At 41.3% G+C, this 15,998-nt stretch overlaps 1 protein-coding gene across 9 annotated transcripts in view; it reads right to left on the minus strand.

Moving 5' to 3' along the window:
- The window catches only part of AKAP13 (A-kinase anchoring protein 13), a 207,907-nt gene that overhangs the window by 139,470 nt on the left and 52,439 nt on the right, over positions 1-15,998 (minus strand). For all 9 annotated transcript variants that reach the window (XM_088172624.1, XM_088172630.1, XM_088172627.1 and 6 more), the window contains one exon: positions 10,230-10,274. In XM_088172624.1, the coding sequence (XP_088028750.1) occupies positions 10,230-10,262 (33 nt within the window). In that variant the 5' untranslated portion in view covers positions 10,263-10,274. The remainder of the gene's footprint in view (positions 1-10,229; positions 10,275-15,998) is intronic.

Raw genomic sequence — 15,998 nt, forward strand, 5'->3', positions numbered from 1 at the left:
AGGGAGCATGGGAGGAGGTCAGAGGTATCTGTCACAGCGAGATAACAGCAATCATTACAGACATCCTCAATTTCACCACTTTGGATTGACTCAGAGGAGCACTTAGTGGGGAAAGAAAAAAAAAAAAAATCACATCAAACACAGTTCATTCTGCAGAACTGCAGGCCCCAGGAACAAAGGTAGGGCATGAAATCTGCCTGAACATGAGCAACTCTAGAAATCCCTCCTTGCCTGGAGATATCCCCCATGATAAAGGCAGTGACCTGGGTCAGGAGCAGGGAGAAAGATGGATGTCGTTGGGGTGGAGTGTTGCAACCTCCTGCAGATAAAACCTTCAGGGAAAGACTCCAGAAATAAACACAATGGCAAGCTGCCAAGTTTTGGGGCAGATTGTGTCCTTTTTTGTAGTCAATGACTTCAAATTCCTTGATCTTAAAGCATGAAGCAGAGAAGTTTTCCTAATTAAAAAAAAAAAAAACACACAAAAGAAGACAACAAGAATAACTCCTGTGGTTTAAATAAAATAAATAAATTTTTTAAAAAATCGATCTCCAGACCTAACCTTATTTCCTTTTTGAATTAACAGCAGTGCTATTATTTCTATTACTGAAAGGTTTCAGGTTAACAGCACAGATACTGAGCACCTTTGTGATGAGAAAGCCAGATTTTGCAAAGCACTCTCTCATTCTTTGGAAAATACAATCACAGACCATTCTGTCTTGCCTGCAGGCCACCAAAAGAGCAGAATGATGGCACACATTTTTCTGCCAGCCCACAGAGCAAATCAAGGTGATACCTTCCATATTTCATTAACACTGCACTGAGCCAGGTGATCTCTTCCAATACTAGCCACAAAGCCATGACTTGAAACACTGACATAGAGACAAACTAACTTTCTTCTCTCTACCACTTTCTTTCCTCAAAGGTGAAAAAGATTCTGGTCCAAAAATAAGATTAGCTTAGCACATTGATGGATAAAATGTTGATGCAAGTGCAGAGTCAAAAGACCATTTATTCAAGACCGGGCAAAAAAAAAATTGTGGGAAAACAAGGACACTTATGACAAACAGACCTGAGCTGCTGCCTCCAGGTCCAAGCTGGACCCTGATGGATCCATCCTGAGTGTGACCTGTGCTAAAGAACACAGCATGGACACTCTCAACTTGCCTGTCTGCAGAGCCACCATTGTTGGGGCTGATTTATTAACACCATCTCACAGCTACAAGCACAGCCCAAGCCAGTCCAGGTGTCTAAACCTGCAGCAGGATTTGTGTGCAAAGAGTTAAAAGGTTTGAGGAGAGCAAGGGGTGGATTTCCTACTCTGAACCAGTGTGAGCAGCACAAACTCCTGTGGAAATGGGTATCCAAGAAATCCATTATTAGTGTCCCACATCCTTTGACAGAGCATGTCTCAGTCAGCCTCCAAATCAATCATCTCCAAGATGAGCCTTTATTGAGTGTCAGGGTGCTATTATAACTATTACACACGTATTAATCCATGCAGCTCAAAGGAGATCTCCACAGACTGCCAGCAGAAATCCATCAAAGTAACAGGATCTCGTTACTGCTGAAAGGGACACATGATTTATCCTCCTGCAGAGATCTTCCTGACATGCCACTCTGCTACCCAGAGCCAGGCAGGTTATTAGATTGGGCTGTTAATAGCTAATTTAGCTGTACCACTGCCTTAGCACGGGGCTCACCATCAGCTTGGTGCCAGCCTGTGCTGTACACAGACAGCCCTCACAAAAACAAAACTGCCAAGGTAATTTCTAATAAGTTTCAGCATACATGAAAACGTGGTAAAATTAACAGTAAAATTAGCAGCAAAATCAAACTTAAGGAGATAAACAGAAATATCACTAAATATCAACACTCAGGGAAAAAACTGCGATAAGAACTTTATTGTTTTGGTTAATTTGGCAGTATAGTAAAGAAAATATCGATTTAATTTTTATTTATTCATTTATTCATAGTGTTAGCCAGGCTATCCACTTCAAGAATTGTACACTTTCTGGCCTGAATAAGCAAGTAGTGACAGCAACCCCAAGTCCCTTCCACCACAAGCCCTGCACAGCTCTGGTACAGAGGAGGAGGAGGAGGTGTGGAGGTACACAAAAGCAATAACACATTGGGGTTAACCTTTAAATTATGCAAGTCTCCATGTAATGTCACAATGAACATGAAGACAAGACCAATAAAAGGGGGGAAATTTCTTTTGTTGCAGAATGTCCCCTCCAGTACCATCCAGTTTCTGCAAGTATTGGTCTTACTTTTAGGCTTTTTTTCTGAAATTCTGGAAACTACTTCAATCAGTTCCTAGAAAAATACACCCAAATTGATGTGAATGTCTTGCTCTGGCCTCATCCTAAAGACTCTTCTGTTCTTCATTACACTTAGGAGAACCAAACCAGGTAATTTTATAACCAGCTGCTTGAGTGATTGATAGTATTTCCGACTAATTGCCCATCTAGCAATAACAACAAAATTGCAGTGCTTAGGAGCAATAGCAGGCAGTCTGAATGCATGCAGTGACTAAGAGAAATCCAGCTACTCTCTTGGCACCAGAAAGATGGAGAGAGTCACAATTCCTGGAAGATAAAGTACATATGATGACATATTATTAGAAGCAATCTTCTACCACTGGAGTATTTTCACAAATAGCCTTGAGGTGTCTTAAAGAAAAGCAGAAAAAAAAAAATCATATTTGAACACTATGATCCAAAAGCAGAAGAGAGCTGAAGGATGGCTTTTTCCTGGTACTTCAGCCTCCTCTACAGTACAGCAAAACCTTCAGAGAGACAGAGCTCAGCGTGTTCCAGAGCACTCATTTCCCTGCCAGCTGCAAAACATCCTCACCAGTCTCTAAATTTTTCACAGCTACAGTTCTTAGAGCTACTGCAATGACTGAGGCACTTCTTAAAGTGACTTTTTTTGCCATTACAGAACAGAAACCATTGTAATCATTACCTTTCTGAAGAAGTAACCCCCCAACCACAACTGCAGACAGATGAAACTCCTGTAATGTTTAAAAGAAACACTTTGAAACTTTAAAACAAAACCAGGCAGCCCTGAGTGTACTGAGACAGAACTGCCACTTGATGGCACTGCACAGCATCGAGCTACAGGGATATATAATTCTTTTATTTTCCACTTCAGCACAATATGGAAATGATTTACTGAGCCAGGCAGAGGACGAGCCCATCCAACACAGCCTCTGGAAGCAATGGGAAGCACTGCAGGCAGAGTGCAGGGGATTTGGGAGGCTATGTGAAATTTTGGCTTCATGAAATCAACATCTTCATGAGCACTGCTCTCACATCAGCTTTGCTGTCAGAGCTGTCTCTGACCGAACAAAATGACTGTCAGCACTCTGTTAGAGGAAATACAGCAGGGGCATGTATCCTGAGGAATGACATGGGAAATGTGTTTATTCATTCTAAAGGTAACAAAAAAAAAATCCCACAGTGGAAGAATAGTTGAAGACTATTTTCATTCTCTTCAACCCAAATGCAGATTTCCATTGCTTATTCCTCCTGACAGGAGAGGAGGCAGCACTGTCAGTGATGCTGGGGATGGGACACCATCTCTTGTGTCTGTCCAGGCACTCCCAGCCCATCAGCTACCACAGGAAATAATGAATGCCAAACGCAGAGCCTAAGACATGTACATTATTTCACCCAATTTTAATATAGCTCTTAGCGTGATAATATAAGGATTCCTCCTGCAGTTTCAGAAAACAGGAGGAAGCAATCTAACAGCTCCCCAAAAGCAGATCATTGTCTCTGCTTTCCCACCCCTACCAGCTGTACCAGCTCTGGCATCTTCTGCAGGTCATATTAAAGTTCACACATAATGCTGCAAAGTAGTGGCGAGTTAAGGGCAGAATTTCAGAGAAGTGCTCCAGACTTCAAGCCAGACTGTTTATTGTTTACCAGCACTTTCACACCCACAAAACAGGATCCCAGAAGCAAAGCTCAGATGGATAATGAGGGGAGGAGGGCTTTGAACCCATATCCAGCACTTTTAGTTTCAGACAATATGGAAGATGTGTTGAGAAAAGGCCTCTGAGCTTCAATTTAAGCAACACCTTCTCCTGGAGGAAGATGCTGCTGATGGTCTGGCAGCCTCACCCGACTTCTCCAGGCAAAGCTGCCTTCAGTCAATGCACAGAAGTGACCACATCACCAAGAGCCCTATGCTAACATCACACAGACCTCCTGAGCTAGGCAATATCTCTCTTAAGAGGAGCAAGCCAAGCAATCAGCCTCGTAATAACCAGACTGAGCAAAGGCCTGCAAAGAGGCAGGACAGAACCCAGAAGCAGCAGGGAGCTCGCCAGGGGATGGTGCTGAGCTCAGGTGGCAGCTGCCAGACACTCATTTCCACAGAAGGGATGGCTTCTTGCAGGATGCAGACTGGAGCTTGGCAAGTGGAGGATGAAAAGAATCTAAATCAAAGATCTGAGTGACAAAAGCTTAAAAGATGAGGTCAAGCACAGTTTAGTGAGGAAAGTATTTTGCCTGGAGAATTAAAGCAGAGCCAGACAAGCTGCAATATACTCCTCTCAAAAAAAATCAGTTTATTCAGGCGCCCCAGCTGACTTTCCTAAAACCAACCAAGCAGCAGGTTCTTCCACCAGCAATGCAAGCGTTTTATTTGTAAAAGGTGCTCAGAGGCTTCCATTTATTCATTTATTCAAGACATTTTGAAGGTGGGGCAGAAAGCTAGTTTGTCATTAAGAAGAAATCGAGTACCCAACAAATAAAAGACAAGAGATTTATCAGATCCTCTCACCGCAGAGCTGAACTAAACATCAAGGCTGGCTGTCCTCTTGCCTGAGGACCTTGAGAGAAACAAAGACGGGGCTTCTGTACAGTGACTTTGGTGAGAAATTCCCACATCAAAAGCATGTGCGGTATGTTCTCCTTTTTCTGCTGGACTGACCTCAGATATTCAGGCATCTCAGTGGCCTTTGTCACCATAGATGCCACTAAGCAAACAAATTCTGCTTTAGTAGAAAAGTAACTTAACTACAGCTGCCAATCTCATGACAGCATCTTACTGTAGAACTATAAAGGTGTTACATTTTGTCCTTTTGTCCCCCCCGGTAGAGATTTCTGAAGAACATTAATCATGTAGCACACAACAGTGCACAAACCTGAGATGGTTTCAGCCGTGGTGAGAAGCCAGATGTGAGGCACACACAGGTACAACACCTGACTGCACTCGGGGACACGGGGAGCCACAGCACTTGGGACAGACACAAGCCTCAAAACTCTGTATTGTGAACTTTTTTCTTCAATTCTTTAATATTAACTCAGAAGGTGCTGGGGGAGATTAAAACACGAACATCAGAGGGCATTGCAATTGTTTTTCTCAGGAATATGTAGTGTGCACTTCAGTAGGGCATCATTCTATATGAATATGTAAGCGGGGGGAAAATACTACAAGCATTATTCTTCAATTTTAGATTAAAGCAGGACAAACTGGGAAATTTACAGGAGTAGTTCATTCATTAACAGAAGAAGACCTACTGTACCCAAACCCCGGGTTATATTAAGAGAGGGTCAATGCATTCTTTCTGAGGCTTTTGAAGTTAATACTTCATTAAGCTAGATGACATTTTGTCTTGGAAGTGGGAGCTCTCATCTCTATCAAAAAGTCTCCTTGAGAAACTCTGCAGGTTACACAGCTCCTAAGTGGCGGTTTAGACAAGAGACTCCATCCACAGACTTGATTAAAGACCAAAGTCAATGGCAGCATTTTTATCAATTAAGTGTTTGCCCTCTCATGCAATCACCAGTTATGACACATTTGGGTTTGTCACTCCAAATAACGTGGGCACACCTTAGACAAACCATGCAGAGGAGGAGTGCTGTGATTTAAAACAAGTTTGTTCCTTTTAATCTAAAAGGAAAAAGGAAAAAAGTTTGCAGCAATACATCATGCTTCTCTAGCTGCTAATCTTTTCCATTTCACACCCACTGATCATTATCACCGTGAAAAAACATTCCCGTCTTGAAGGCAGATCTAAGGTTGTAACCTTGGTTGCAATCAAGAGTAGATGAGCTTAATGTTTCCCAACACATTCTCTGCATGTCACCCCAGTGCTTTTCCAAAACATTCATACCCAAATACTGCTCTCAGGTCATTTTTCTGAAAGAAACCCAAACCAACATTGATTTCAGAGATGTAGGCGATGCGACTGGGTTACAAAAACGATCAATAATTCTATGGAGACCCCACAGCAGAGGTTGAAATCAGAAGCCATGCACATCACTTCTGAAGGGAGATTTTCAGGATACTCTATACGGCTGAAGACACAACCTCGATCATTCTTTCACGTGTACACCACATTGACTAAAGTTTGGGGAGAAATATGGACATGGCTTGTGAGTCTTGATCCTTCCATAATTAAATCTCCAGATGAATAATCTGCTGGACTCCCAATTAATGATAACGTCTATAAAAAGAGACACTTCACGTTTGCAAAGCACTCTCCCATGGATGTTGGCAACAGTGGAGCTTCATCTAAGTGACTAATGTAAACACTTTTATCTGTAAACAAACAATGAATGAATCGCAACAATAAAAAGGTCACCTAATAATAAACTTCCATTGTTAAGAGCATTGTTAATCCTTTTTATCATACTCCTAGATGATCTGGATATTCCAATACAACAGTGACAAGAGCTAGGAAGTACCTTACAATGCTGAAGTTGAATTTTTGGCTTTTGATGGTAGGGAGATACAACTTTTATAAAAAGATGACTATCACTGAGGTCACTGCAAGCACTTACAAACAAACACAACTGAAGTTCATGACTTTTCACCTCCCATCCTCCTGTTCCACCCCAGCCCTGCTAGCAAACAGAAGAGCTTGGTCCTTCAGCTTTGAGACTTTGAGCACAAAGTCCCAGGCAGACCACAAATAAGGTCTAAAACACTGTCCTTCATTCACTACACTGTGCCTGATAAGAATTCCCATATCAACAAGATGGCACTGAAATACAAGAAGGATGTGAGTAAAGTTAGTTTTGGATTTAATCCAGTGTCTGTGCATCAATAAAGATGTTCCCAACTGCAGTCAGAGGCAGATAACCAAAGGACTGCCCAGACACATGCACTTTTCTTGTGCAGCTGAAGAAATCAATGCATCTTAAGGAAGAGGGTTTGAAATTTTTATGTCAAATTCACCCCACGATATTCAGCCACAGGCTCTGCTGAGTCCCATCACCCTTTCTAAATGCAATTCCATGCTGGCAGTGGTGGAGGTGGGGGAGCTGCCTGTCCTCCAGCACCGCTCTATCGCACGCGAGCTAAATTGGGGAACACTTCCCTGCCCTATCTCTGCTGGCACAGCTCCTCAGCCCCATGACTGCTGCTGGGACCAGCTCCAGGGCCAGGGGAGCTCCTTACACAGCTCCTTAGTGGAGGTAACAACAGCCCTGGGTGACACATACAGTGCTCCCGGGGGACAGGAGCCAGCTGTTTGCAGAGCAGCTGTCCCAGCCCAAACCTGCAGCAACGCTGAGCTCCAGATCCTGGCAACCTCATAAACAAGAAAACCATCAGGCAAGGCTTAAATGACACACTGAATCACAAAAACACAACACTCATTATTACAGGATGTGTTTTCCACCTTATTTCCTAATCTTCACACTTACTAGGGCCGGCAGTCTCATCATTACAGGCCATGACCTCTCAGCAGTTACAAGCTCTGCAGAGGCAGGACAGATGATTTTTACAGAAGAGGTAAATAGAAGTTCAAGCAGCCAAAAGAAAGCACCAAGAAGGATACAGCAGGTGGTCTTCCTTCCTTTTATGCTCACTGATTTGAGTAATACAACAATCTCTATCCCTCTATTGGTGTGCAAGTAGAAATAACATCTTCTTCATCACCCAAAAAATGCTGGCCTCAAGTACACTGGATAGCTCAGGTTCCCAAATCCCTTTTCTTAATTATGAATTATGAAATCTGGGCAACCTGGTAATTATCAGATAGGATAAAACATGCTTTAGCTCTCTAACCGGCTTCCAGGAACTGAACTGGAGACATCATTTTTTATTTTCTCCTCCTAAAAGGAGCTCAATAATGCTGCTGATTAAAACATCTAATGGATCTTTCAGGATGAAACTCATGGCAGATTTAGTAAAATAATAAACAAAATTGCATAAACCTTAATTTAAGATATTAGCTTAAAAGAAGAGGAGTGTAAAGGATGAAAAGGTGTCAAAAACAAAAGGGTCAAGTGTGGGCGAAGCATATTTTCCTGAAAGAAGACAAAGATAGGGAAATCCTCTGACATGTCAGTATTGCCTGTTATTTACAGTCATTTACATAGACAAAATTCCTTATGGAGGAATTAACAGGATACTGTTCTCTGTAATTTGAAAACAAGATCTAGGAGTCTGTATGTGAAAAATGGAGTTGCCATCACTCTGAAAAAGGAATGTGATGAGGTTTGTTATTCGCCTCCCAATGGCCACAAGACTGCTGTGTCTGCCTTTAGAAAAACAGAAATACCAGGAAGATTCCCTTTTCTTTGTGCTCTGCTAGCACCTAACAACTCTCAGATGAGTTGTCAATTAGTAACACATGGAAAACAAAACTGATCTTAAAATGTAAAAAGCATTTATACTGAGAACAAACAAAGAAGAAATCTTGACCTTTCAAATTTCCTTAAGGTACCAACAAATCTGTTTGTTTTGAAAGGGAGCTGATTTGTGTATATACCTGGGCAGGGGAGGAGGAGAGAAAAGGGAGTCACTGATGTATTAATAATGGAACTTATTTACATTGCAAAGAAACACTATACCAAGTGCCATATAATCATTATTTTACACCAGGCTACACTTGACCTCAGCCCAGTTCTCTATCACGTGGGGATGAGGACTTCTAAGTGTACCACTTCAGCATTACATATTCAATAAAATCCCACACAAAACAGTGGGAAAATAAACTAATTCAGTAGATAAGCCTGAGAAAACAAAGACTCCAGATTAACTAAGTCATACATTGTTCAAATGACATGAGAATAATTTTGTTCTGATTACACCATTCATGTGTTTCTACTGTAGTTATTTCATTGTATATTTGCACATAATTTCCATTCTCTCTTAATGTGTCCTAAGTTTAAATGAAGTTTCTTCAAAGTCAAGGTACATTCAGCAGACTTGAGATTTAACAAAATTTAGGCAACATTTAGTTTAAAAATTCAGGATATGGTGTACTCCTGGAAAGCCACACTCAGAAAATCAGGTCACACTATGTAGTATTTTAATCTTGCTTCAAGCACAGACTTAAGACAGTGGGTGGAGGATAAATTCCAATGCAAACTCCTAGTTGGTTGGCAAAGGAAGGCAAAATTTAAAGCCTCCATGGCATTAAAAGTCAATATGATCCATTAATCACAACATGCAACACTGTCCAAAACACAGGTCTATCACCAGTCCTGATTGTTTCTCCTTCCTTCCCCTTAAAAGCCACATTTGTGAGCAATTTTCCCTTCAAATTTTCCATCCTCACATCCAGCTCTGCCCTAGCTGGCAATGTCTTGGGCAGGAGCACAAGCTCCAGTGGCTCAGCCTGCTCCCAGCATGGCAAGGCAATGTGGAAAGCAAACAGTCCCAGACCTGGCTGGCAGCTTTGGCACAGATTTAACACACACACACCCCCATACACATCCAGGTCTGATTTGACAGTCCCCATGCTCTCCAACAAAGCTGCTATTCAAGAGCCAGGGGAAGCTCGTTCCTTATTAATGGAGCCATGGAGGTTACGGAGGCTGGCGCAAAGCAAACCCTGCAGCAGCCCAGCCCTTCGCTGCCTCCCCGTCCTCCCTGCCACGTCTAAAACTCCAAACACAAACATGGCAGCACGGTGGGCAAGCCCTGCACTCTGGGATGCCCTGCTTTCCACACAAGCAATTTCCTGAACACACCAAGCCACACGAGCACGGCCACGCACTCCAGCGCACTCTGGGGAGGAGAAACAGGAGTGGGGATACCTGCACAGAAACAGCACTGCATGCCTCAAAAACTGCTCCAAACAGGCTGCTGGAAACCAGAGGAGCTCTGGGACTTACCTGAGCATTTACAATGAATTAATACTAATAAACTCTTTAGGGAGAAAAGAGAAAAGAAGCAGCATCTCCAAAGAGCTGATGGGAAGTGTTTTGTGTGAATAGTAGGAGAGGGGAAAAAGTGTTTTAATTGGTACTCACATACAACGGAGCTTGCTGTGGATTAAGTTTCATGACCTCAGAACACTGAAACAAAAAAGAAAAAGCAAGTTTAAGCTATTTTTCATGAAATTGTAAGTAGCTTTAGGACTCACACATTCCTTTTTCCAATAAGCACTTTTTCTCTTCCCCTTCATGTCCATCTCAGTTCATCTTTCCTCTTAACAATCCTCACTTCATATCTGCTTTTTATGACAATTATCAATCCTTAATTCAAATCATTCCACCAATTCTCCCACTCTCCCATGAAAAATAATTTATGAATATTTGTAGTTCTCTCTGCAGCTCAAGAAATCCAACTACTACCTTGCCCAAGGAAATTTGGTACCATTTTTATGCCTTTCACTGGATTATTTGTTAAAAAGACATTTCAAATCCACATAGAAAACAAACTACCAAAAATGCTCTGAAGAAAAAACCCCCAGAATATATGATGCTCATGATTCTGCATTAGCATTTTTCATAATCAAAACCTACCATTACTCATCCTGCAGAAACTATTTTAGTCAAGAATCTTTCCTCTTTCCGGTTTGTCCCTGGAATTTCTCTATAACCTGGTGAAAGTTTTTTTATACTGAGCTTTGAGTCAGTTGAACCAGAATTTCTCTTGCATTAGTTCCTCCACTCCAGCAGAAAATATTCACTCTAAACAAAAGCTCTAAGTTTTCACTTAATATGTGTATTAAGAGATCCAGGATCCTAAGATGAAGGAATGCAAAACAATTAAAAATGGAATTTCTGCTGTTACTCATGTCTGCAGAACTGGTAATTCTCTGCAAATACTTCAAGCCCTTTTTAAAATAGATGAAATACCACTCTGCTTTTCACACAAAAAATGCAGGATCTTGTTCATATTTTGCTCCTTTCCAAATCCCACAGTTTGCCTTTAGTGAGACAGAAATTAAACCACAGCCTAAGTTCTCTTAGCTGATTCCAGCTAGCCTTGCTCCCTCACACGCTCTATTTTACAAAATATTTTTGTGCCAGTTGCTTTAAAAATACCAGAGCGACCTGCCAAGCTTGTGCATCAAAACAGCCCCTCTGCAAAAGATCCTCTGAGGCAGCCAGTGGATGGACAAGGATTTTGCAAGAGTTTTAAATCCAGTCCAATTCATACCTACTTTTAACCTTGAGATTCCCCCTCGTACAGCAAGAACCCCAAAATGGTTATGCCTGATAGCGTTCACTGTATTTTCAGCTCTTACAAGAAACTTTCTCAGGAAAAGAGGGGATTAGTAGCACTGCCTGCCATTTGGGCAGGTGAGCTCCAAGAACAGCTCTGCAAACAATCTTCACTTGTGCCCTACAACATGGCCCTGGCAGTTCCAGTCCTACTGAGGGCTCAAAAAGAAAAAAAAAAAACAAAACCAAAAAATGTACAAACCCTGCCAATCTCCCTCATGATTTACCTGAGCCTCTCTCTCCTGCCCTGAACCTGGATGTCCTAAACAGGAGCATAAAAACATTACCTAGACAAGAACATTTATTGTATCTTACAGAAATTAAACCATGCTTGAAAAAAAACCAAGCTTTCAAGCTCACTTCACATATGGATTTCCAGAATTTCTCATTGCTATAGACTAATTCCCTGTGAATTCAAACTCATGGCAGTTTTGGTTGGGTATTTTTTTGGCAAGAGAATTGCACAGTAGCAGCAGTGAAATAAGGTGACACTGCTGAACACTGGGTCTTGTCAAAAGAATCATGGGAACACTTCCTGCAGGAAAATTTTCCCCCTCTTATCTTACTAGTTGGTCCTTACATCAGTAACTTAAAGTGATTCCTTGGTTCATAATGCACATGTCATTCCAATTTTTCTACGGATGCAAACTTAGTTTGCAAGGAGCCAGGCAGGTTTGGAAGATATTTTATTTTATCTTGTTAGGAAGTTCTTTGGCAAAAACGTAGGAGAAAAACTGAGTGACTGATAAGCCTGAATGACTACTCTGCATCAGCAAAGGACTAAATTTAGGTGTCTAGACAAGTGAATTTCTCCAACCAATAGACAGGCATGGAGCAGCCTCTGTAAAACTTGAAAAACAAAAGGCAGATCATACTGGTCATAACCAAGCCAAGATACATAGGGATCCTAATACAGTCAGTAAGTTGGACTACTTCAAGTGTAAAAATGAGGAAGAAAAAAGAAAACAAACAAGGGAAAGGAAGTTAAACAGCTAAACTTTGTTTTCTCCTACTATTAGAAGAACACATCCTTCAAGCCAATGCCTGCTCTGAGCCCCAGAAAGCCATTTCTGTCTTTCTGGGCAGGAAGAACTTGCTGCACCAGATACAGAAGGATGCAGTGAGAATAACTGGCCCTACTGTGAGATCAGGATCTGGACTGCACATGAACTGCCTTGAGAGCCAAACTAACAAGAACAGGTAAATAGAAATCCCACCTCCCTTGCCCAGCTCTCACCCAGCACCCTCATGGCAGCTGCCTGTACTTAAAACATTAATTGAATTTCTCACAAACAGCTAAATCTTTTGAATTTTGAATGTGGCTGGGAGGTTTTATCACAAGCTCCATATACCTCCAGGCAATTACATTGCAAGGTTTCTAAAATTGTATTTGGTTTTCCACCTTAGGATAACACAGTGAAATCCCTTGCAAGTGCAAATTGGAAAGTAGGACATGAAATGAAAATCCAGGTTCAAGCTTTCCAAAGCAAGAGTGGTCTTAGACGTTATAAAAATCTGCAGATGTCAGTAAAATAGAAAGTTACTGGAGCCTTCTCAAAATGGGACAGATACCCTTCTGCTGTGTTAAGCACTGAAGAATTAATACACTGTGTTTTATTAATGTCTCTTCTAGAGAACTTTAGTGTGATTTCACACAAAATTTCATGGATGAGGACAAATGACTGCTCTTCATTTCCCCGGGTATGGTAATATATGTCAGGAAAAGAAAAAAATCATCTATTTGCTTTACTGTGGTTCCCAAAACCTCACCCAGAATTAGGGCCCCATTGGTTATATGCTGTAAAAATGTCAATGCAAACGAAGTTTCTGCCCTGAAGAGTTTACAATTAAGCACAGGCAGCAGGAAGGGATACAAACCCCTCGTGCCAGAGCAATAAACCCTCTTCATCCACTGCTCCCAGCTACCATTTAATTTGGCCATAATTAGGTGGCTTATTTCTTCTAGGCATTGCAGGCAAAGGGTGTATGGTGAGGACAGATCTGACAGGGAGATCAATGTTCCTCCAGGCCAGCCCATCCCATGTACAATCTGAAGGGCTGAAGGACTTTGAACAGCATGTAGACAGGAATCCCAAAATGTCTTTTCCATTTTCCCATGACACCCTGCTCAGGATTGCTCTGTCTGGCAGTGGGCTTACATCAAATGCTGGTTTCACTGCCCAGCTTCTGTGAGCTCCCCAGCATCCACTCCTGCCTGCCTGGCTCCATATGAGGCATATATAAGGAAGAAAACACAGAGCCACTCTCAAGAGTTGTCCATTAATGAATTTATATTTATTTTTTTAATCGGAAAGAAGAGATACAGGATGGGCAGAAACAAAAACAACCACTCTTGCCTCCAACAACTGAGAAGAACTGCAACAACCAGGAGGACAAGGGGTATTTAATCCATGTGGTACAGCTAGGAAAGCCTACCTACCCCTTTCCCTCTCCCTCATGCACTAAATAAACTTCAATTTGTAAGCGTTTGAGTTTTTTCAAGCTTTTCAAGTTCAGTTTTTAGGTATTTTAAGTAAACTTCAGTTAAGACATATACTTCAAGTTTAAGCTTTGCTGAACTTATCTGAATCTCAGCACTTGACCTTTTCATTTACCACTTTAACATTTGATTTTTAGAAACATTGATCCTTATTTGCAAAGCTTTACCCATGCACTCTCAGCTGTACTAAAGGAAAAAACCAAAACCCAAAGAAAACCTAACCCAATTTTACCCATAAAGAGCTTGTGGTTGCAGGCAAGAAAGAACAGCCAAAAAACACATGAAGAATCTGATGGTTACAGATGGCATGGAAAGCATTCCAGTAGATAAACAGAAATGCAGAGAAAGCAGGATGGCTTTCCAGCTGTAAGTATCACAGCGTGGCTGGGATGAAAGCCAAAGGAGGATTGACTTTTTTTTTTGATGCAACAGAACTTACTTTTTACAGAATTATCCTGTAACATTGGTTTGAAGAGACGAAACTTTGATTTCAAGGCTCTAGAGTAACACTTCACCAGGTAGTCCTACATATAAACTGTATATATACATACATATATAGTCCTATATATGAACTACATATATCCTATAGAAATTGGGAAAGCTCTATTGATGCTAGTTATCTGCAAGACAGCAAGACAAATACAATTTCTTTTATATATTTCTTTTAACAGGGGCACCAACAACTCACAGAGAGGCAATCTGCCTTATGGCAACCCTTTAGGCAAATAACCTAGAAGTTGTATAAGAGTTTAAAGAAATCCCAGGATACCCTGGGAGCACAGATTTACCTCCCTTGCTGAGCTACATCACTTCCATCTATACAGCTGCACTACAAAAATAAAACCAAGATTCCAAAACCACATCACTTCTCATTCAACAAAGCACAGTGTCCTCAAGGGCACTCCTCCACACTCTGGTTGCACAAAATGTTAATTTATGAAGTACTTGGAAATATCAAGAGGATTGGGTTTCAGGCCTACAGAGCTGCTGTTCTAAACGTCACAAGATAAATAAAGATGGGGAAGTGGTAAGTGAGGGGAGCAGAGAGGAGACCAACTGCCCATATACAGAGGGATCCCTGCTGGAGCCATGATTTCATGCAAAGAGAGCTAAAATAGCAATGTCTTTCACAAGTTTATTGTTCTTCCCTAGTGTCAGGGGAATTACTAAACTGGAATATTCCTCTTTTCTTCTGAGTGGTATATGACCTTTATTGTGTTGTTTTACCCATCATCAGTCTCCTCATTTTTTTGTTATAACACAATAATTTGAAAAAAAGGCTCTTCTTGGTTTAGTTTGGGTTGGTTGCTTTTTTTTTTTCTTTTTCACCTGTGGCAAAAACTCTGGAAATGGAAAGAAACAATGACTTGATGTTGGTTTTATTACTTATATTTTCTTGTGGGGTCATTTTCCGAGGTATATTCCTGCAAAGTTGAGACCTGCATTAAGTTACTCTCACCTTGTGATATTAGGCAAGACATGGGTTTGTTCACACACTCTTTTCCATGAGTTTCATTCAAGTTCTGAATGAACACCAGAACTCACCATTCATAAAATAAATGAGCTTTCTAATCAGTGTAATCAGTGTACTACTGCCCTGTCCTTAGAACCCATGTGAAAGGAGACTGAAAAAAAACCAGGACAAAACCTACACGCAGCTTTGACAGGAAAAATAAACCCATAGCCTAGTTCTTCAAGAATGTTCATGGAGAAATTTGTATAAATAGAGTAGCTGCAATTGCAGTGACTAAAATAAACCCTAGCAAGCACCATAATAGCAAATACAGAATAACTGTCTCTGTAGCTCTAATGCATGATTTTGTATATCTGGTCAGAAACAGGAGGCTGGAGGCATTAGGAGAAGTAACCCATCACAAATTTATTTAGCAGACACACAGGGAAGTGATACCACCAGCAAAAGTCACTGACCCTGGAAAGGAGAGGAGGTGAGGAAACAAGAAACCACATCTCAAACACGCAGCAGCAACCAAGTTAGCAGCTCACTGCTGCACTGTGTTTAGTATCACAGCTGAGCCTAGAACCACAAAAGCTCCAGATATTTGTGTATA

Source organism: Sturnus vulgaris, chromosome 13, assembly GCF_052056855.1.
Source record: "Sturnus vulgaris isolate bStuVul1 chromosome 13, bStuVul1.hap1, whole genome shotgun sequence".
Classification (NCBI taxonomy): Eukaryota; Metazoa; Chordata; class Aves; order Passeriformes; family Sturnidae; genus Sturnus; species Sturnus vulgaris.